General features: G+C 46.3%; 1 protein-coding gene across 4 annotated transcripts in view; it reads left to right on the forward strand.

Moving 5' to 3' along the window:
* The window catches only part of PROM2 (prominin 2), a 144,705-nt gene that overhangs the window by 91,162 nt on the left and 31,068 nt on the right, over window positions 1-22,475 (forward strand). For all 4 annotated transcript variants that reach the window (XM_073559511.1, XM_073559515.1, XM_073559514.1 and 1 more), the window contains exons 21-22: window positions 13,463-13,552; window positions 16,950-17,047. In XM_073559511.1, coding sequence (XP_073415612.1) covers window positions 13,463-13,552; window positions 16,950-17,047 — 188 coding nt within the window. The remainder of the gene's footprint in view (window positions 1-13,462; window positions 13,553-16,949; window positions 17,048-22,475) is intronic.

Here is a 22,475-nt window from a genome sequence, read left to right on the forward strand (position 1 = left end):
GTTATCTCTTTGGAGGATTTTACATACCCTTAGCCTCCATCATTTCGTATATGTAGATCCTCTAGGTCAGATTTTCTGGGTTGTTTCCTCGGGGTTTCTCCACGGTCAATCTTACTGTAAGTCTGTAGCAGTCAATCAACCTTCCCATCGCTGACATTAGTATACATGTGTAGACAAGCTCAGAGTCAATCCATTTTAACAGATGTCTTTTTAAGGTGGGGTTCAGACACCAGTGCGAAAACTCAGGCAAGCCACATCTGAAAATTGCCGACTGGCTCCATGTATATGTAGGGTTGAGCAGGTTCACAGGATGCAGTGACGAGACACTAGATGACTGATGGTTTGCAAAATAACTTTTATCTAGCTTTAGCCACTGGGCTTGTTTGAACAGACATACAAGTAAGAACCAAAACAAACAGGCCACGCAGGGACTCAACAATCTTATCCAACTTCTAATGCCACTTAGCCTTCCAGGGACTGCTGCTTTCGTGAGCGTGGCCGCATTGAGGTCGCTGAGGCGGCTGTAAGTCTCGCTTCCCCAGGAAGGAATGGGACTCAACAGGCCCTGAAGAAAGTGATGACGGTGGGGCGCAACAGGCCCTGAAGAAAGCAATACCGTTGTGGCGCAACAGGCCCTGAAGAAAGCAATGCCGTTGGGGCGCAACAAGCCCTGAAGAAAGCGAGGCCGTTGGGACGCAACAGGCCCTGAAGGAAACGCTGCCGCTGGGGCGCAACAGGCCCTGAAGAAAATGCTGCCGCTGGGGCGCAACAGGCCCTGAAGAAAGCGCTGCCGCTGGGGCGCAACAGGCCCTGAAGAAAACGCTGCCGCTGGGGCGCAACAGGCCCTGAAGAAAGCGATGCCGTTGGGGCGCAACAGGCCCTGAAGAAAGCGATGCCGTTGGGGCGCAACAGACCCTGAAGAATGCGATGCCGTTGGGGCGCAACAGGCCCTGAAGAAAATGATGGAGGTGGCGCGCGGTGATGACGCAGTTCCCCAGATGACCTGTAGCCGTCCTTTATCAAGGAGTCTCTCTCAAAGCCAGGGTAGTGAGCCTTTTATCTCGCCTGTGACAAGGTGGCGTATCTTCAGGCCGGTGACGGCCGGGTCGGCGTGATGGGGGAAGGCTGGGGGGAAGGACCCAGGCCTCTGTGGCCTGGTTACCGGTACTCACCGCCACAACCTGAGGTAAAGTTCCTCTCTCACCAGGGCGGGGGGTAGCGGGGATGATTCTCTCAGAATGGGAGCGGGGAGCAGTCTCTGGGAACAGTCTCTCACGTCTCTCTTGTCGGTAAATGTCCAGCTTTCTCCTCGCAGGCTCCTCTCGGTGCCCCTGCAAGTCACCCTGCGTCCTGCCTTCACTCCCTCTCTTCCCCAACTGCCACTTCAGCGCGTCCCCTGCTCCTTTTACCCTAGCCCCGCCCCCTGTCACCCTGACAACTTCAGTCGCATGTCTCCCTTTGTAATCCTCCTGATGTGATTCCTTCAATAACTCTGATGGCGGTCCCCTTGGTTCCGGCCCAATCACTATGTGGGGTTCCTCCTCCCCACATTCCTCCACCCTGTAAGCTCGCCAGTCCTCGGGCGAGGGAGTTAGTCTATTGAGATTGGCCTGTAAAGGTGTCAATATTCGTTGCCATACGAACTGGTCTTGTTCATACCGTTCGGGGGGTTTGCCGACTGTTAACCGCTCGGAGCGTCTAAGTTCGACTGGGGTGGAATCTTCTGGGGTGGTGGACGTCGGTGGGCTGCAAGATGCCGGTGGGTTAATTGTGTCAAGTGGATCATTATTGGGTGGAGGGCCCTTGGGAACTGGAGGGAAATCCTCATCGTCCGAGTCCCAGCATATGGACTCCGGTTCGGATGTCTTCGGGACCGGTTCCAGTTGCTTCGGGTCAGTGGAAATACACGGGCGTAACATATTACGATGCACAATGCGGGTGGGCAGTGTTTCATCCTGCTCGGGCCTTATTTCGTACACCGGTCCTTCTGGATGGATACGGCGTAGTACCCGATAAGGACTCTCTTCCCAACGTGACTCCAGTTTATTCTGGGGGCGTTGATCTAGTACAAACACACGGTCCCCGCTTTGGAGATGGGGAGGGGAGGTTGTATTCTTCCCTGGGTGTTCCCAGTCTTGAAGTTTGGTATGTACAATTCGGTGAAGAGTTTGCAGCCTGTGGCGATGATTTCAGACCCAAGACGACACTCCGGTCCAGGGCCAAGGCTCTTCGGGGTCCAACTCTACCTCCGTGATACCTTTACCCTCTCGTCCGAACAGCAGGAAATAAGGAGTATAGCCCGTAACTCGATGTACCCGATTATTATAAACCCATACTAATTCAGAAACATATTCAGGCCAATGAGCTTTCTTGTCACTCTCCAGAGTGCGTAGCATTTGAATCAATGTCCTATTAAATCGCTCACAAGCCCCATTCCCTTGCGGGTGATATGGTGTGGTCCGGGATTTATCAATCCCATAAAGATGATGTAGTTCCTCCATAACTTTCCCCAAAAAACATGCTCCCTGGTTGGAATGTATACGTTGTGGAAAGCCGTACACTTGTATAAAGTTTCTGCAAATTGCGGAGGCGGCTGACTCCGCGGTCTCGTCTCGAGTAGGGGTGACCACAGCAAACTTGGTGAAATGATCCACCATGACGAGGCAGTGTTCGTATCCCTGGAATGCGGGACCAATGTGCAGATAATCCACCGTCAGGAGCTCAAAGGGTGCTGAAGTCACAATCGTCTGTGTTGCGGCTCTCTGAGCAGGCGGTTTGGCCAATTCACATAAGCGGCAGGTACGGCAAACTTCGTCCACAACAGCCGACAAGCGTGGATGATAAACTTTGTGTTGTAACCATTGCAAAGTCTTTTTGACCCCAAAGTGGGCCCCTTTTTCTTGAGCCTCCCGAGCCAGTTCGTGTAGTTGAGCTCCGGGCGTAACCACCTGCCAAACAGTCGTTGAGGTTGTTTGTGAAGTGATTTTACGGTACAGTAGTCCCTTTCGGATAATCAGTCTCTCCCATTGTCGCAGCATCAGCGACAGGTCTTGGGTCAAAGTTTGTCGTTGAGTATCAGTGGGTAATTGACCAGCGGCGACCCATGTCCGGAGAAGTCCAACTTCTTCATCTTCTTGTTGCTGTTGTACCCACTTATCCCGAGATTGTTCCAGGATGCCCCTGTGGGCCTCTGGGGAAGATACTTTTGCATCAACATTGGTGAGCACGGCAGCGGTAAGAGCGAACGGTATTTCCTCTCCTTCTAATTCTTCGTCTCGATTCTGTCCGGGAGTTGTATGTCGAATCCTGGAGAGAGCATCTGCATGAACATTCTCGGCCCCTCTTTTGTAAATAATCTTGTAATTGTACTTCGCCATTCGGGCCACCCATCGCTGCTCCAAAGCCCCCAACTTGGTGTTTTCCAAATGAGCCAGTGGGTTGTTGTCAGTTCGCACTACCACCTCGGAGCCCGCTAGGTACTCTGAGAATCTCTCCGTCATAGCCCACACCACTGCGAGGAGCTAGAGTTTAAAAGAGCTGTAATTGTCAGGGTTATGCTCGGAGTCATGGAGTGAACGGCTTCCATATGCGATCACCGTCTCCCGGCCATCCTGAACCTGTGACAACACAGCCCCTAGCCCGTGAAGACTCGCGTCAGTGTGCAGGATGAACGGCTGAGAGAAATCCGCATAAGCCAACACTGGGGCATCCGAGAGTGCAGCCTTAAGATCTCGGAAGGCCTCTTCCTGCGGGTGTTGCCACTGGATTTTTCGCCCATTGGCCCCAGCGGGAGCCCCCTTCAGCAGGTCATGCAGGGCTCGAGCTCGACATGCAAAATTCTTTACGAAACGACAGTAATATCCAGCTAACCCCAGAAAAGCCTGCACGTCTTTCACCGTCTCGGGGGTAGGCCATTCCTGGATAGCAGCAATTTTCTCCCGGGATGGCCTCACACCCTCTGCCGAAACGACATGACCCAGATACTCAATCTGGGAGCGAAATAGGTGGCATTTCTGAGGCTTCACCTTCAACCCGTACTTTTGCAGCCGGCTGAGTACCTGTCCCAACCGCTTCAGGTGGTCCTCGAAGGAGGCGGCATAGACAATGATGTCATCCAGGTAGATGAACATGGCCTCAAAATTGAGATCCCCTAGACATCGCTCCATCAATCGCTGAAAGGTCCCGGGGGCGTTGGCCAGCCCGAATGGCATTCGATTAAACTCAAACAGTCCCATGGGCATTATGAACGCCGTCTTAGCTCTGTCCTCTTCTGACATGGGCACCTGCCACTACACACTGGCCAAGTCCAGGGTTGAAAAATATGTTGCTTTGCCCATTGCAGACAGAGATTCTTCTATGCGGGGCAGTGGGTATGAGTCTTTAATAGTGCAAGCATTCAATTTACGCGGGCATAGTGGTTACTTGTGACCCCGTGTCCACCAGGCACCGGACGGCCTGGCCCTCTACTTCTGCCCAAACTACCGGACACTTTGCTACCAAATCTTCGGGACTTCCACCACTCCTAGTTGTGGTTTTCGGCTCCGAGCGGCGTCCCCCCAGCTCGGAGCCCTTTAGTTTAATGGCCGCCGGGGTGGGTATCTCCCACGCCGCAGACAATCTCGGGCGAAGTGGCCTGGTTCTCCACACTCATAACACCGGGCCGGTATAGATTGACCACCCCGCGGAGAGCGTGACCCCCAGGGACCGGGATTAACACTGGGTCGTCCAGTCTCCGGTTCGGTTCTTCTCTTTACTTCAGCCAACTCGCTCTTAATATTTTTCAATTCTCGCTTCATCTCCTCCACCCACTGAGGTTCCTCAACTGTGTTCGAGGAGGCCTCCACACCTCGGACCTTCCCCACGGGGACCGCCATCCCCTGCTCTTGCTCCCAAACCCATGCCTGACTTCCCACTTCTGAAAAGTCTATTTGGGGATTCATTCTGATCTGTTCCCGTAATGCGTGCTTTATCAGTGGATCTCGCAGTCCAGTCACCAGTAGGTCACGTAGGGTAATGTCAACAGGTCCTACCCCCTACCCCGTCTTTTCTTTCAATAGCCATATGCAATTCTTGGAGTACATTCATATATGGAGTAATCGTTTCCCCCTCGGCCTGCATCCGGCTAAACAGACGGGTCCTTAACTCTCCCACATTAGTGGGATCCCCGTGGGTCTGTTCCACTATCTGCAACACCTTTTCAAAAGTGTTGCGGTGCCCCGGAGGTTTCAACATCACTGACCTCCGCACCTCCCCGTCTAGGGCCATAAGTGCCACTTCAGCTTCCAGGTCAGGGGTCATTGGGTGCATCCGAAAGAGCCCCCGTATTCGCTCTGTTCAGCTCCATAGCATAGTATTGGAGCCGGAGAATCTAGGCAGGTTGTTCAGCATGGCCCGCAATGAAATGCTAGTACGGGGGCCCTCATTATTTACAGAGTCTACAGCTTCCCCCTGACCTACGCCACCACCGTCTATGCTCGGAGACTGCATCCTGCCGACTACGCCAAGTGTAGGGTTGAGCAAGTTTACAGGATGCAGTGACGAGACACTAGACGACTGATGGTTTGCAAAATAACTTTTATCTAGCTTTAGCCACTGGGCTTGTTTGAACAGACATACAAGTAAGAACCAAAACAAACAGTCCACGCAGGGACTCAACAATCTTATCCAACTTCTAATGCCACTTAGCCTTCCAGGGACTGCTGCTTTCGTGAGCGTGGCCGCGTTGAGGTCGCTGAGGCGGCTGTAAGTCTCGCTTCCCCGGGAAGGAATGGGGATCAACAGGCCCTGAAGAAAGTGATGACGGTGGGGCGCAACAGGCCCTGAAGAAAGCAATACCGTTGGGGCGCAACAGGCCCTGAAGAAAGCGATGCCGTTGGGGCGCAACAAGCCCTGAAGAAAGCGAGGCCGTTGGGGAGCAACAGGCCCTGAAGGAAACGCTGCCGCTGGGGCGCAACAGGCCCTAAAGAAAACGCTGCCACTGGGGCGCAACAGGCCCTGAAGAAAGCGCTGCTGCTGGGGCGCAACAGGCCCTAAAGAAAACGCTGCCGCTGGGGCGCAACAGGCCCTGAAGAAAGCGATGCCGTTGGGGCGCAACAGGCCCTGAAGAAAGCGATGCCGTTGGGGCGCAACAGGCCCTGAAGAAAGCGATGCCGTTGGGGCGCAACAGGCCCTGAAGAAAATTATGGAGGTGGCGCGCGGTGATGACGCAGTTCCCCAGATGAACTGTAGCCGTCCTTTATCAAGGAGTATCTCCCAAAGCCAGGGTAGCGAGCCTTTTATCTCGCCTGTGACAAGGTGGCGTATCTTCAGGCCAGTGACGGCCGGGTCGGCGTGATGGGGGAAGGCTGGGGGGTTACCGGTACTCACGGCCACAACCTGAGGTAAAGTTCCTCTCTCAGCAAGGCGGGGGGGTAGCGGGGATGATTCTCTCAGAACGGGAGCGGGGAGCAGTCTCTGGGAACAGTCTCTCATGTCTCTCTTGTCGGTAAATGTCCAGCTTTCTCCTCGCAGGCTCCTCTCGGTGCCCCTGCAAGTCACCCTGCATCCTGCCTTCACTTCCTCTCTTCCCCAACTGCCACTTCAGCATGTCCCCTGCTCCTTTTACCCTAGCCCCGCCACCTGTCGCCCTGACAACTTCAGTCGCATGTCTCCCTTTGTAATCCTCCTGATGTGATTCCTTCAATAGCTCTGATGGCGGTCCCCTTGGTTCCGGCCCAATCACTATGTGGGGGTCCTCCTCCCCACATATATACTTGGATGAGTGCAAGAACTGCCTGCTATTTACATGCACTATCTCAAATAACAAGGCCTATATAAAGCTTCCTATAATATATACTACAATCCAAGAAAAAGAGGAAGTATGAATAACACTGTAGAAGAACATGCAGTAAGCTAAAAACAGCGTTTATTTAAGTCATATAAAATACATACTCATTGTATGGATCACAAAAGGTATACATAGATACAATGTGCACAATGGAGAAACCAGCAGAGGTATCACATAAGAAAAAGTATAGGGGAAATGTTACTACCGTATGATTTTATTTTGGTGCACTGAATGATTATCTGAAAAACAATACTAACAGTATATAATGTATAGTTACATCAATGCACCCCTCTTAAATATGTAAATACTGAACAAAATCCCCAATAGCATAATTTATCATGTGATATAAAATAATTATAAAAGGATAAGCTGTCAGGTAACATATGCAGATAATAAGCCACCAGCTAAATCCTCCCAAATTAGCTAGTGCATGGCAGAACTAAAGAAGGCTGACAATATGTAAGAGAATTGTATGTCCATTTTCACCAAAAAAGTGCTAAGTGCTAAGTGCAAACTGCAATGAGGTAAAGGTATTGTGTAGCCTAGTGGCAATGCATGGAAGACGAATCACAAAATCAGAAAGCCTCCTACCATGGGAAGAACATATCACTATGTGGAAAAGTGCAAATGCACAACTGAAATAATTAATTATTTCAGTTGTGCATTTGCACTTTTCCACATACAATTCTCTTACATATTGTCAGCCTTCTTTAGTTCTGCCATGCACTAGCTAATTTGGGAGGATTTAGCTTTATTTAAGAGGGGTGCATTGATGTAACTATACATTATATACTGTTAGTATTGTTTTTCAGATAATCATTCAGTGCACCAAAATAAAATCATACGGTAGTAACATTTCCCCTATACTTTTTCTTATGTGATACCTCTGCTGGTGGCTCCATTGTGCACATTGTATCTATGTATATCTTTTGTGATCCATACAATGAGTATGTATTTTATATGACTTAGGCTACTTTCACACATCAGGTTTTCGGCGTCAGGCGCGATCCGGCGTCGTGCCGGAATGCCGGATCCGGCAAATGTTTTGTAAAACCTGAAGTGCCGGATCCGGTTTTCTGCCGGATCCGTCTTGTTCTTGACAGACAAAACCGGATCCGTCTCATCCGGTTCATCCGTTTTTCTATCCGTTTTTCGACGGATTACGCCGGATCCGGTTTTTAAAATTGACCCTTGTGGCCTTCCGAACGGGATTGGCTACTGGAAAACTAGATATAGCATGTTCCTACAGCCCTTCTTTGACAGGTTGTAGAGAAGAAAGTGCAGGTTGGAGAGAAGAGCAAGTTACTGGCGAAGATGGATGTTGTCATTGGAAATATTACCACTAGAAGTTCTGTGACGGTTTCAGGGACAATTTTGCACTATACTTTATGTCACCTCAAGGCAGAGTACACTGGGATGACAGAGTGTGAAAGATTTGTGCCCTAAACTTGTGTACCTTCTGGACCAACAGTATATACCTTTGCCAACCAAAGTTGGCTATCTTGTCATGGTCTTACTATTTTTAGCTTTAGGCCACAGGTGTGTACCTGGTTGTGTTTTATGCAAAGTATTTCACCTTTTAACAAAAGTTGTGTACATTGGTAGGAAATCACCAACAATAAACACAACTTTTGGTGAAATACTTTGCTTCAAACACAACCAGGAACACAACTGTGGCAAAAAGCTAAAATTTACCCACAGTTATATACCTGGTTTTGAATACCTTTTTACCTTTGAAATACCCTGTATTTAACCTTTTTTTAAAACATAGTTCGCCGCAGAAAGAAATGACAGACAACCATTGTGAAACGAATTTAACTTTTATTTAAATTTTTTTTTTTTTTATGTTTTTAAAGTGCAAAAAACTTTTTTAATAAAGGTTTTAAACCCAATGGGCATTTTTATTACAACAAAAAAACATTACAAATCTGTGTACTGTGGGGTGGAAATACTGCTGGAGGGGCTGCGGGACACTTCGACACTGGGTGTGTGGAGAGAGGACTGGGATCGTGGTGGGGAAGGAACAGTTAGAGGTGAAGGTGTGGAAAAAGCTACAGAATGGGTGGACATGTGGGAGGCAGAAGAGGTGGTGGGCGGTGGAGTGGAGGTTTGGGCAGGGACTGTAGGAGCAGATGATGTTGATGGAAAGTTGTATGGGGAAGGAGTTTGGTACGGGGAAGGAGTTTGGTATGGGGAAGGAGTTTGGGACGGGGCAGGTTGCTGGAAGTGGGGAGATGTCTGGTACTGGTGAGGTTGCTGGTATGTAGTAGGAGGGGGAGGATGGAAAGTGGCTGGAGGGGGTGCAGATGTAATAGGAGGGGGAGGATGGAAAGTGGCTGGAGGGGGTGCAGGTGGAGGAACTACAGTGGTGGGAGGTGGAGGTTGGGAGGTAACCTGCTGGAGAGCAGCGTGGCACGAATGCATTACATGCATCTGCTGGGTAGGAGATAGTGTTGCCATGCGCTCCACAACAGACCTGAAAAAGGTGTGGTTTGGCGAAGATCTTGCTTCTGAATGCATGGTTTGCAGAAGTGTCTTCACCTCCAGAATGCTGGAGTTGATCTGCTGAAAGCCTGCGGCGATTTGCTCTGACAAGACTTTGAGACAGTTCTGGAAAGATGCATTCAGATGCAATAACTCTTGCGCATAACTCTTTTCCTGACCCCTCTGCCGCTGCCGTCCAGTACCCGCAGGTGTACTAGAGGCGGCAGGGGCAGAAGGGTCTGGTAAAGGGAAAGCGATCTCCTCACCAGCAGCTTCATGTAATGTAGGCGGCCACGATGCTCCTGTGCTGGTGGATGGGACAGATGGGTCGAATGTGTGGGAAGGCTGGGAAGGTGCAGATGTACCGGGGCGGTCGAAGTGTCCCTCGGTGCCGGTCTCCTCAGGGATCGCCTCAGAAGGGTCCAATCGTGCAGGCTCCCGAGTGCTGCTCACCGTGCTGTGTAATAAAGAGAAAAAAAAACAATTAAAATGCTGACATGGTATGGCCCTGGCTGAAAAAAAAAAGTTACATCTAACATTTTTTTCACATGTGGTGTGTAATATTTACCTTCTGGTGAGCATTGTTTCCCGGAGGAACCACAGGGCTTGTGCGTACTTGTACTTGCTCCTGCATCCTCCAGATCCACTCGGGGCCCGCATCTCTTTATTGAACTCCTTCTTGAAACGATCCCTCACAGACCGCCACCGATTCACAATTCTGTTCCCTGAAACGAGAAAGGAGTGGTTAGTATGCAACATCAGTGTTTCACAAACTCCAGTCCTCATGGTCCCCAGGGGTCATGTTTTCAGGATTTCCATAGTAAATAGAAATCCTGAACACATGATCCGTGGGGACCACGAGGACTGGAGTTCGGGAAACACTGCTTTACATCAAGCAACCGTTACTGTATATACTTACGCTCTTTAATCTGGGCCCGAGCTTCGAGGTCCTCCCAGCGGCCCACAAGGAGAGAACAGATTTCCTCCCAGAGTCGTCGGGTAATGATCAGGTCAGCGTGGCGGCGGTCAGCCATATTCCAGAGCGGCTCCCTTTCTCTGACGAGATCGATGAGGCGGTCCACATCAATCCCTCCATCCTCACCGTCAGAGTCGGGAGCACGCTGTGAAGGCTGTTAAAGTAAAAGACAAAAATAACATAATTAGCCTCCACAAAAGAAATGAAATAAAAAGTGCAAAAAAAAAAGCAAAAATATTTATACTTACACGCTGGTGACCGCCGCGTTGCTGTCGCCGACGACCCTGGGAGGCACTGTGAGGACCTCTTGGCCGAGCACCAGATTGGGAAGACTAGAGAAGAAAACAAAAAATGTTATGTCTTTGGATGTAGGCATTTGTTTGCTGTGTGTGGTCTGCAGAACATTGTTTTCTATGTGTTGTGTGTAGTGTGATGTTGTGTTTCTGCGTTTGATGCAAAAAACTTACCAATTGTGAGCCCACTCCAGGTGTCTGTCCACCCCTTCCTTCTTCTTCTGGGAGCTCCTCTTCATCTTGTGATTCCTGTTTTGAAATAAAAGGCAATGAATAGACATATACAGAGATGATGGATTTTGGAAATAAAAACTTACCGTCAAACGCTGACGATGCGAGGGAGGGCTCCCAGAAGAAGATGTGCTGTCCTGTTGATGGCCAGACTCCATGGCTGTGGGTATTGCTGCTGCCAGTGATGCCACTTCTGCTGCTGCTGCTGCTGCATCTCTTTGGCGGCTGTTGAATAAAGAGAAACAAAGGGCCAATGAATATCTTGATATTCCATGGCCCTAGTTTGGAGGAATGGGGGATTTGATAATTACCGTCTCTCATCTGCTTCTGGACTCCCCTCCCGTTCAGCATGCTGCTCCATTTGGGGTGGTGCTGATGGTGCTGCTGCTGCATCTCTTTGGCGGCTGTTGAATAAAGAGAAACAAAGGGCCAATGAATATCTTGATATTCCATGGCCCTAGTTTGGAGGAATGGGGGATTTGATAATTACCGTCTCTCATCTGCTTCTGGACTCCCCTCCCGTTCAGCATGCTGCTCCATTTGGGGTGTTGCTGATGGTGCTGCTGCTGCAGATGTCTGCTGCCTTCTCCTGCTCCTGGTTCTTGGCTTGGGTGGCATGTTGGGTGTGGCTGAGGGTCCCATTGTCTTGCTTTTATATATCTCCTGTGGGCAGAGCTACTGAGCATGCTCAGACCAAAAAAACCGGATCCGGCCACCGGATCCGGCTTTCGCCGGATCCGGCGCATTGCGGCGCTCATAGGCTTTCATTGTGTGAAAAAGCCGGACGCGCCGGATCCGGCGTGTCCGGCTTTTTCGCCGGAGACAAAAAACGTTACAGTAGACGTTTTTTCCAGACGCCGGATCGCGACACATTGCGACACATTGCCGGATCCGGCGAAAACCGGATGAAACGCATGGCCATCCGGCGCGATCCGGCGCAAATGCAAGTCAATGGGGGGGAAACCGGATCCGGCATTGCATTTCGCCGGATCCGGTTTCTGTCAAAAGCGCCGGATCGCGCCTGACGGCGAAAACCTGATGTGTGAAAGAGGCCTTAAATAAACGCTGTTTTTAGCTTACTGCATGTTCTTCTACAGTGTTATTCATACTTCCTCTTTTTCTTGGATTGTAGTATTTACATGCACTAGTCTGGTCCGTAAGTAGTACATGCTGAGATTTGATCCTCATAGATTGTCAGTCCATGTGGAAAATTGGAAAACTGGCACATTGACTATATTGGGTGCATGTATGGTTCGTGGCGCAAACACGGACAGCAGACATCCATATAATAAAGAGACTCTTCACCCTTGGACTGTAAAAACACATATACTTCCAGGTGACACTCTTAAAGGGAATCTGTCACCCCTTTTTTGAGATATCATATAATGATATCATTCAATTGTGTGTCACATGAGGATTCTCTTAGTACTTTTGCTTCCCCCTGACCCCGCACCTTTCATGCATAAATACCTTTTTTATATCGGTTCAGATGTATGTAAACTGCCGCTGTCCGGTCCGCTGGGCGGGGCTTATTCAACTGATCCCCCCCTCCCTGTCTTGCTGTACGCATTTCTTCTTGTGTAGAGCAAGACAGGGAGGGGGGAGCAGTTGAATAAGCCCCGCCCAGTGGACCGGACAGCGGCAGTTTACATACATCTGGACCGATATGAAAAAGGTATTTATGCATGAAAGGTGCGGGGTCAGGGGGAAGCAAAAGTACTAAGAGAATCCTCATGTGACACACAATTGAATGATATCATTATATGATATCTCAAAAAAGGGGTGACAGATTCCCTTTAAAGGGATTCTGACAGCAAGATTTTGCTACCTCATCTGAGAACCACATAATCTTAGTTTACTGGGTGCAACCTTTTTGACACAATCAGAGCTTTTAGATTAAGCAACGCAGCAGAGATGCAAGGAAACACCAGGCTCTTTATGTACAAAGTCCATAGACAGAGAGCTGCTTATCACAGAAGGGGCGGAGTCGGACTTAGGTTCACATGCTTCTGTGTCTGAGCAATGATAAGCTCCTGGTGCTAAAGCAATCATTGCAAATAAAACAACAGGACTGAGCTTGATAAGAGAGGCATCATTGAAATCTGACTGCTAACCTCTACCCCATGCTGTCTTCAGATTAAATAGCAAAAACCTGCTGACAGATTTCCTTTAAGTTAGCAGTGCTCAGGTTAAGGGATGGCATCCTGCTTGTACATCGTTATAGATAGACTCTCAGTCATGTGTGTTGAAGTGGTTTTCCAGGATTTATTCCATTAAATCATCAGATCATCGAAAATGACACGTTTCGGGTCTACCAGCCTTTTTCAAAAATAAAGTTATCATTATTTGGGAAAAGGCTCTGGTAGAGCCAAAACACATAATTTATGATGTTCTGATGATTCTATTACTACCATGGACTGAAAAGTGACAATACATTTCTCATGTAAAAATCAAACAATCAGAGCTCAGATGTTAGTACAGAAATTATCACTAATAATTTTCTCCGTGGATTTTGAGCACCAGAGACCGTATCTGTGGCAGTAGAAAATGAGCAGAAGCTGCCAATAATACCATGAATGACATTCAGCCGATAGAAGTGACTTCAGTCCATTGTGTTTCTACAGAACTGACTGGTATGTAATCTTATTCCAGATCACAAATAACATCGCCTCGTGCCGCTCAGTGTCCACCACACTTGACAATGCTCGCACTGTGGTCTGCGATAATGTGACCGACCCCTGGGTGAGTGGAATAACAAGCAAATCTTCAATATAGTCACCGTGCACATATTATGTATAGATATATTCCGCAGTTACTAATTTAATAGAAGTCCGACATTACTGCCGAGTTACCGTAGGATAGGCTTGTAAATAGTGCTGCTCATATCAGTCTTGTATACATTCAATGTGAGAAAAACTGAAGGATGACATAACGGAGGTCACACGAGGAGAAATAAATCATGGCATGCTCCATTGCACGCTGTCTTATAGCAAAACAGTGGCACACAGAAGTTCTGGGGTCCATAAAACAAACCTCTTTGGTAGGGTAAACCTTAATCATATGGTCAGACATTTTCTGGATCTTGCTGCCAGTAAGTATGTTGAAGCCTCCAGTCAGACTCTTCTCACAATAAAGCGGCAGATAACAGAGATATAAGTACTATGACACCCAGGGCAAAAAAAAAAAGAAAAACCAGCCTAAACTGGCCAAACATTGAGCACGCACATATATCAGCTGGTGCGGAGATACCACTATGACAAATGTGTGGCCTGGTTTTTTTTTTATTTTTGGGCTAACTAGTGCTCTATATAAGTACTGTGACACCAAGGACAAAAAAAGGAAAACCGGCATAAACTGGCCAAACTTTGACCACACACAGATATCAGCTGGCAAGGAGATACCAGTACGACAAATGTGGGGCCTGGTTTTTTTTCTTTGGCTAAATAGTGCTGTATATAAGTACAGTGACGGCAAGAAAAATTGAATTTAGGCCTAAAAAGACGAAAAATTTTAGCAGACGGATGGATGAGGCGTGTCACAGATATATCACACTGTAAAATATTTGGCCTGTATGTATTTTTTAGGGGGTTCAGAAAAATAGTGTCAAGAAAGTGTGTAAGGCTAGTTTCACACTAGCGTATGGAGGAGCTGCAGAGGGATACGGATTTTCTACGTGAAGCTCCGCCAACGGCCGCACTTCCTCCGGTCAGCTCCACCTCCATCGGCATCCGGCCTGCGTACCCTATCTTTAGCATTAGGTACGCAGGCCGTGCCGATGTATGTGGATGCCTCCGCTTGCCTGCGTACATAATGCTAAAGATAGGGTACGCAGGCCACATGTCAACGGGAGCAGAGCTGACTGGAGGAGGTGCGGCTGTGGGCGGAGCTTCACTGAGAAAGTCCGCATCCCTCCGCAGCTCCTCCATACGCTAGTGTGAAACTAGCCTAAGACACTCAACAAAAATATATACTCAACCGTACTTCATAAAAATTAAATATTTCTCTGCACACTCAAAAGGGATGTTTGGGACCACTTTAAATTTGCTGGATTTTCTCGCTGTGCTAGGAAATGGATCTGGCTGTATTGTGCACTGTCAAAAAGCAAATGGAGGGAAAAAAAGGGCTCTGGATTGCTTTGTAATAAAATAAAAAGCTCTATTAGCCCTGGCCCAAAAATGTTCAAAGCCAATTACACCTGGAGCTAGGTATATACAGCCAATATATCCTACAGGTAGCAACAGCAGCACCAGAATACAGGAAGGGAATGGACTCTCTTGATATATGCAATGATATGTATATACACACAAACAGTGCCTACAGGCCTTGCACTGATGTGTATAGAGCGACGTACACTACCCTGCCTACCTAACACTGAAACCTATATACAGTTGTGGCCAAAAGTATTGACACCCCTGCAATTCTGTCAGATAATACTCAGTTTCTTCCTGAAAATGATTGCAAACACAAATTCTTTGGTATTATTATCTTCATTTAATTTGTCTTACATGGAAAAACACAAAAGAGAATGAAGCAAAAAGCAAAACATTGATCATTTCACACAAAACTCCAAAAATGGGCCAGGCAAAAGTATTGGCACCCTCAGCCTAATACTTGGTTGCACAACCTTTAGCCAAAATAACTGAGACCAACCGCTTCCGGTAACCATCAATGAGCTTCTTACAATGCTCTGCTGGAATTTTAGACCATTCTTCTTTGGCAAACTGCTCCAGGTCCCGGATATTTGAAGGGTGCCTTCTCCAAACTGCCATTTTTAGATCTCTCCACAGATGTTCTATGGGATTCAGGTCTGGACTCAATGCTGGCCACCTTAGAAGTCTCCAGTGCTTTCTCGCAAACCATTTTCTAGTGCTTTTTGAAGTGTGTTTTGGGTCATTGTCCTGCTGGAAGACCCATGACCTCTGAGGGAGACCCAGCTTTCTCACACTGGGCCCTACATTATGCTGCAAAATTTGTTGGTAGTCACATGGTTAAGCAGTCCAGTGCCAGAGGCAGCAAAGCAACCCCAAAACCTCAGGGAACCTCCGCCATGTTTGACTGTAGGGACCGTGTTCTTTTCTTTGAATGCCTCTTTTTTTCTCCTGGAAACTCTATGTTGATGCCTTTGCCCAAAAAGCACTACTTTTGTCTCATCTGACCATAGAAAATTCTTCCAAAACGTTTTAGGCTTTTTCAGGTAAGTTTTGGCAAACTCCAGCATAGCTTTTTTATGTCTCGGGGTAAGAAGTGGGGTCTTCCTGGATCTCCTACCATGCAGTCCCTTTTCAGTCAGACGCCGACGGATAGTACGGTTTGACACTGTTGTACCCTCAGACTGCAGGGCAGCTTGAACTTGTTTGGATGTTAGTCGAGGTTCTTTATCCAACATCCGTACAATCTTGCGTTGAAATCTCTTGTAAATTTTTCTTTTCCGTCCACATCTAGGGAGGTTAGCCACAGTGCCATGGGCTTTAAACTTCTTGATGACACTGCGCACAGTAGAAACAGGAACATTCAGGTCTTTGGAGATGGACTTGTAGCCTTGAGATTACTCATGCTTCCTCACAAGTTGGTTTCTCAAGTCCTCAGACAGTTCTTTGGTCTTCTTTCTTTTCTCCATGCTCAATGTGGTACACACAAGGACACAGGACAGAGGTTGAGTCAAATTTACTCCATGTCAACTGGCTGCAAGTGTGATTTAGTTATTACCAACACCTGTTAGGTGCCACAGGTAAGTTACAGGTGCTGTTAATTACACAAATTAGAGAAGCATCACATGATTTTTTGAACTGTGCCAATACTTTTGTCCACCCTCTTTTTTATGTTTGGTGTTGAATTATATCCAATTTGGCTTTAGGACAATTCTTTTTGTGTTTTTTCATTTAAGACAAATTAAATGAAGATAATAATACCAAAGAATTTGTTTTTGCAATCATTTTCAGGAAGAAACTGAGTATTATCTGACAGAATTGCAGGGGTGTCAATACTTTTGGCCACAACTGTAGAAGGATTAGTTCCGGTAATAAGCAAGTGGACAAGCAAGCTGTGGGATAACTTTGCATACAAACTGATATTAAATATGTATATTCTGCAAGAAATGTCATAGTGCTAAAGATAATAACTGATGTGTTTTTCTTCATAGAATGGCTTTTGGTTTTGCCTTGGCTGGTGCGCCATGCTCCTGATTCCTAATATAATATTGAGTATTAAATCTGCACAGTATATCGCACCCAAGTCTCGGTGAGTATACCCAGGGCTTTATACATCCACAGACTCCTAAAAGAGCAGAAGGCAGTGCTCAAATGCATAAAAAGGCATAAAATCATGTGTCTGTTATTAATAGGCTTACAGTGCTTTAAAAAAGCAATCATGCCCATTAACTTTTCCAAATTTTTCAAGTTACACCCACAAAATTACATGTTTTTATATTTGAATGTTATGTGACATAGCAACACAAAATAGCAAGTATTTGTGAAGTGTAAAGGAAATGATACATGGTTTTCTAAATATTTTAACCCCTTCACGAAATGTGCCGTACAAGTGCAGCGTATGTCGTGTCTCCCCCTTTGATGTAGGCTCCGATGCTGAGCCTACATCTTTTCTGGCACATGTCAGCTGGTTTGAACAGCTGGCATGTGCCTGGAACAGCTGCGGGTGGAATCGCGATCCACCCGTGGCTGTTAACCCATTAAACGTCGCTGTCAAACTCTGACAGTGGCATTTAACCCACACTTCTGGCAATTGCACCGGAAATCCCACCCATCGGTGATCCCGGGTCACCGATGGGTTGGCATGACAACCAGAGGTCTCCTGCAGAACTCTTTGATTGTCGCTGCCGGATTGCTATGAGCGCCGCCCGGTGGTGGGCGCTCATAGCAAGTCAGCAATTCTGCTACATACAGGTGATCATCGCCTGTATGTAGCTGAGCTGATCAGGTTATGGCAGCTTCTAGTCTCCCAAGGAAACTATTGAAGCATGCCAAAAATTTAAAAAAAAGTGTTTTTAAAAATATAAAAAAATAAAGAAATATAAAAGTTAAAATCACCCCCCTTTCACCCCATTCAAAATAAAACAATAAAAAAAAATCAAACATACACATATTTAGTTTTGCCACGTTCGGAATCGCCTGATCTATCAATATAAAAAAATTAACCCGATTGCTATACGGTGTAACGAGAAAAAAGTCAAAACACCAGAATTACGTTTTTTGGTTGCCGCAACATTGCATTAAGATGCAGTAACAGATGATCAAAAGATCATATCTGCACCAAAATGGTATCATTAAAAACGTCAGCTCGGCGCACAAAAAATAAGCCATCACCCAACCCGAGATCACGAAAAATGGAGACGTTATGAGTATCGGAAAATGGCTCTTTTTTTAACAAAGTTTGGAATTTTTTTTCACCACTTAAATAAAAAAGAACCTAGACATCTTTGGTGTCTATGAACTTGTAATGACCTGAATAATCATAATGGCAGGTCAGTTTTAGCATTTGGTGAAAATGGTAAAAAAAGAAATCCAAAAAACAGTTGTGGAATTTCACTTTTTTTTGCAATTTCACGACACTTGGATATGGTAAAACCAATGGTGTCGTTCAAAAGTACATTTTGTCCCACAAAAACAGGCCCTCACATGACCATACTGACAGAAAAATAAAAAAGTTATGGCTCTGGAAAGAAGAGGAGCAAAAACAGAAATGCAAAAACGAAAAAGGGTTCCATCATGAAGAGGATAAAAATATAAATCTGAATAATGTGATGTGCATTTGTATTCCGTCCCCTAAGTCAATACTTTGTAGGACCAACTTTCACTGCAATTACTACTGCAAGTCTTTTTGGGTATGTCTCTACTAGGTTTGCACGTCTAGAGGCTGAAATTTATGTCCATTTTTCTGGGCACACTCGCTCTCACTCAGTGAAATTGGATGGTGATATCTGTGACCAGCAATTTTCAAGAATTGCCACAAATTCTCTATGGGACTTAGGTCTGTACTGTGACTGGGCCATTCACACACATGAATATGCTTTAATCTGAATGATCCAATGTAGCTCTGGCAGTATGTTTAGGGTCATTGTCCTGCTGGAAGGTGAATCCATGCCCCGGTGTCAAGTCTTTTTATAGCTTTAATTAGGTTTTCCTCCAGTATTACCTTGTATTTAGCTCCATCCATCTTCTAATCAACTCTGGCAAGCTTCCCTGTCTCTGCTGAAGGAAAGCCTCCCCATAGCATGATGCTGCAACCAACATGTTTAAAAGTGGAGATGGTGCTTTCAGGGTGACATGCAGTGTTATTTTACTGCCACACATGGCGGTTTTCTTTTAGTCCAAAAAGTTCTACTGTGGTCTCATGTGATCAGTGCTCCTTCTTCCACATGCTATCTGTGTTCCCTACATAGCTTTTTGCAAACTCCAAATGGGACTTCTTATGGCTTGCTTCAAAAATAGCTTTCTTTTTGGAGTATACGATCAATAGGTGCCCTGTGGGCAGATTCACCCACCTGAGCTGTGGATCTCTACAGTACCTCCAGAATGCCCATGGACTTCTTGGCTGCTTCTCTAATAAGTGCTCTCCTTGTTTGGGATGTCAGTTTATGTGGACTGCCATGTCTTGGTAGGTTTTCAGTTGTAGCAAACTCCTTCCGTTTTAGAATGACGGATTGTTCAAATGTGCTTCCCGAGATGTTCAGAGCTTGGGTTATTATTTATAACGTAACTCTGCTTTACTCTTCTCCGCAACTTTATCCCTGACCTGTCTTATGTGTTCCTTCATTTTCATGAAGTTGTTTGAGCCCTAATGTTCTTAAACAAACCTCTGAGGCCTACATAAAACAGCTGTAGTTATACTGAGAATAAATTACATTACAGGTGGACTAAATTTACTAATTATGTGATTTCTAGAGGCGATTAGTCACTCGGGATTTTATTTAGAGGTATCAGACTACAGGGGGCTGAATACAATGCTCGTCACAATTTTCAGATTTATATTTTTAAAGATAATTGAAAACCCTGTATCACTTCCTTTACACTTCACAAATACTTACTTCTTTGTCTTGGTATTATAATATCCCAATAAAAATGAATTTAATTTTGTAGCTGTAATTTGAAAAAATAAGGAAAAGTTCAAGGACTATTTACTTATGCATTTAATTTACTCACTTGTATAGCTCCATTAATTTCTCAGCACTTTTCAGGCATTATCGGCACTGTCATCATTGGGGCTCACAATCTAGATTCCCTATTAGTATGTTGTTGGAGTGTGGGAGGAAACCGGAGAACCCCGAGGAAACTCACGCAAACAAGGGGAGAACATAAAAAAAACTGCTTGCTGATGTTGTCCTTGGTGGGATACTTTTTCAAAGCACGGTATATTTGCGCTAGATGTTGGCACTATTTCTACTTAGTTTACTTGATAAATGTGACCTACAATCATCTTCTTGGAGACTTGAGCACTTTACTCATCACTTTTCAAATCTGGTGCATGACTTTTCAAAAACAGTATTTTATACTGAGGATTGACGAAAAGGGAACGTGTCATCAGAAAAATTACTTTTTGTTCATTTCGCATTTTTTTATGTTAGACTTATCTTTTATTTATGTAGTAATGGGGTGCTCACCATATACTGTTGGTGCTCAGGAGTGAAAACTTACAAAAATTCAAAATACCCCTGGTACTCAGTGTGAAAAATTATTTCATCTATTTATTTTTGTTAAATAAAGAGAACAGTCCATCAGACCCAAAATGAAGGCAGATAATTTGTTGTCAACGTTTCGGCTCAAAACAACTTTTTCAAGACATATCTATAAGGGACAGGGTCCTAAATTCTATACTGTGGACTTCACCAAATTTCCATTTAGTTCCCATACGGAGATGCCACCATCTTTAGTGAAAAGGAGTCCAAAGCCTCCTGCTACAGGATACGCTTGTGGCACGCGGCAGAAAGGAGTGCGCCAGACTTATTTTTTATGCCATTTTGGAGATTTTTGTTCCTTATCACTTACTATAGAGATCATTTCTCAGTGATCATCTTATTATAACTGGCAGGATGAAATGAATGGTAACTCATATACACTGCTCAAAAAAATAAAGGGAACACTTAAACAACAGAATATAACTCCAAGTAAATCAACTTCTGTGAAATCAAACTGTCCACTTAGGAAGCAACACTGATTTGACAATCAATTTCACTTGCTGTTGTACAAATGGAATAGACAACAGATGGAAATTATTGGCAATTATCAAGACACACTTAATAAAGGAGTAGTTCTGCAGGTGGGGACCACAGCCCACATCTCAGTACCAATGCTTTCTGGCTGATGTTTTGGTCACTTTTGAATGTTGGTTGTGCTTTCACACTCATGGTAGCATGAGACAGACTCTACAACCCACACAAGTGGCTCAGGTAGTGCAGCTCATCCAGGATGGCACATCAATGCGAGCTGTAGCAAGAAGGTTTGCTGTGTCTGTCAGAGTTGTGTCCAGAGGCTGGAGGCGCTACCAGGAGACAGGCCAGTACACCAGGAGATGTGGAGGGGGGGCTGTAGGAGGGCAATAACCCAGCAGCAGGACTGCTACCTCAGCCTTTGTGCAAGGAGGAACAGGAGGAGCACTGCCAGAGCCCTACACAATGACCTCCAGCAGGCCACAAATGTGCATGTGTCTGCACAAACGGTTAGAAACTGACTTTATGAGGATGGTCTGAGTGCCCGACGTCCACACATGGGGGTTGTGCTCACAGCCCAACACCATGCAGGACGCTTTGCATTTGCCACAGAACACCAGGATTGGCAAATTCGCCACTGGTGACCTGTGCTCTTCACAGATGAAAGCAGGTTCACACTTAGCACATTTGACAGATGTGGCAGAGTCTGGAGATGCCGTGGAGAGCAATCTGCTGCCTGCACATCCTTCAGCATGACTGGTTTGGCAGTGGGTCAGTAATGGTGTGGGGTGGCATTTCTTTGGAGGGCCACACAGCCCTCCATGAGGTAGCCTGACTGCCATTATGTAACGAGATGAGATCCTTAGACCCCTGGTGCGGTTGGCCCTGGGTTCCTCCTAATGCAGGACATTGCCAGACCTCAAGTGGCTGGAGTGTGTCAGCAGTTCCTTCAAGGTGAAGGCATTGAAGCTACGGACTGGCCCGCCCGTTCCACAGACCTGAATCCAATTGAACTCATCTGGGACATCATGTCTCGCTCCATCCACCAACGTCACGTTGCCCCACAGACTGTCCAGGAGTTGGCGGATGATTTAGTCCAGGTCTGGTAGGAGATCCCTCATGACAGCATCCGCCGAGTAATCAGGAGCATGCCCAGGTGTCATAGGGAGGTCAAACAGGCACATGGAGGCCACACTACTGAGCATCATTTCCTTGTCCTGAGGCTTTTTTACTGAGGTTGGATCAGTCTGTAATTTGATTTTCCACTTTGATTTTGAGTATCTTTCCAAATCCACACCTCCATGGGATATTCATTTTGATTTACATTGACCTTTTTTATGTTTTCTTGTTCTCAACGCATGTCACTGTGTAGTGAATAAAGATTTGTAGCTGCAATATTTTATTCAGTAAACTCTACGATGTGGTATCTTAGTGTTCCCTTTATTTTTTTGAGCAGTGTATATAGGTAACACAATTGGGATGTCACAGCTCAATTCATCTGCCTAG

The sequence above is a fragment of the Dendrobates tinctorius genome, unplaced genomic scaffold (assembly GCF_039654945.1).
Source record: "Dendrobates tinctorius isolate UK_male_01 unplaced genomic scaffold, ASM3965494v1 ptg000272l, whole genome shotgun sequence".
In the NCBI taxonomy this organism is placed as follows: domain Eukaryota; kingdom Metazoa; phylum Chordata; class Amphibia; order Anura; family Dendrobatidae; genus Dendrobates; species Dendrobates tinctorius.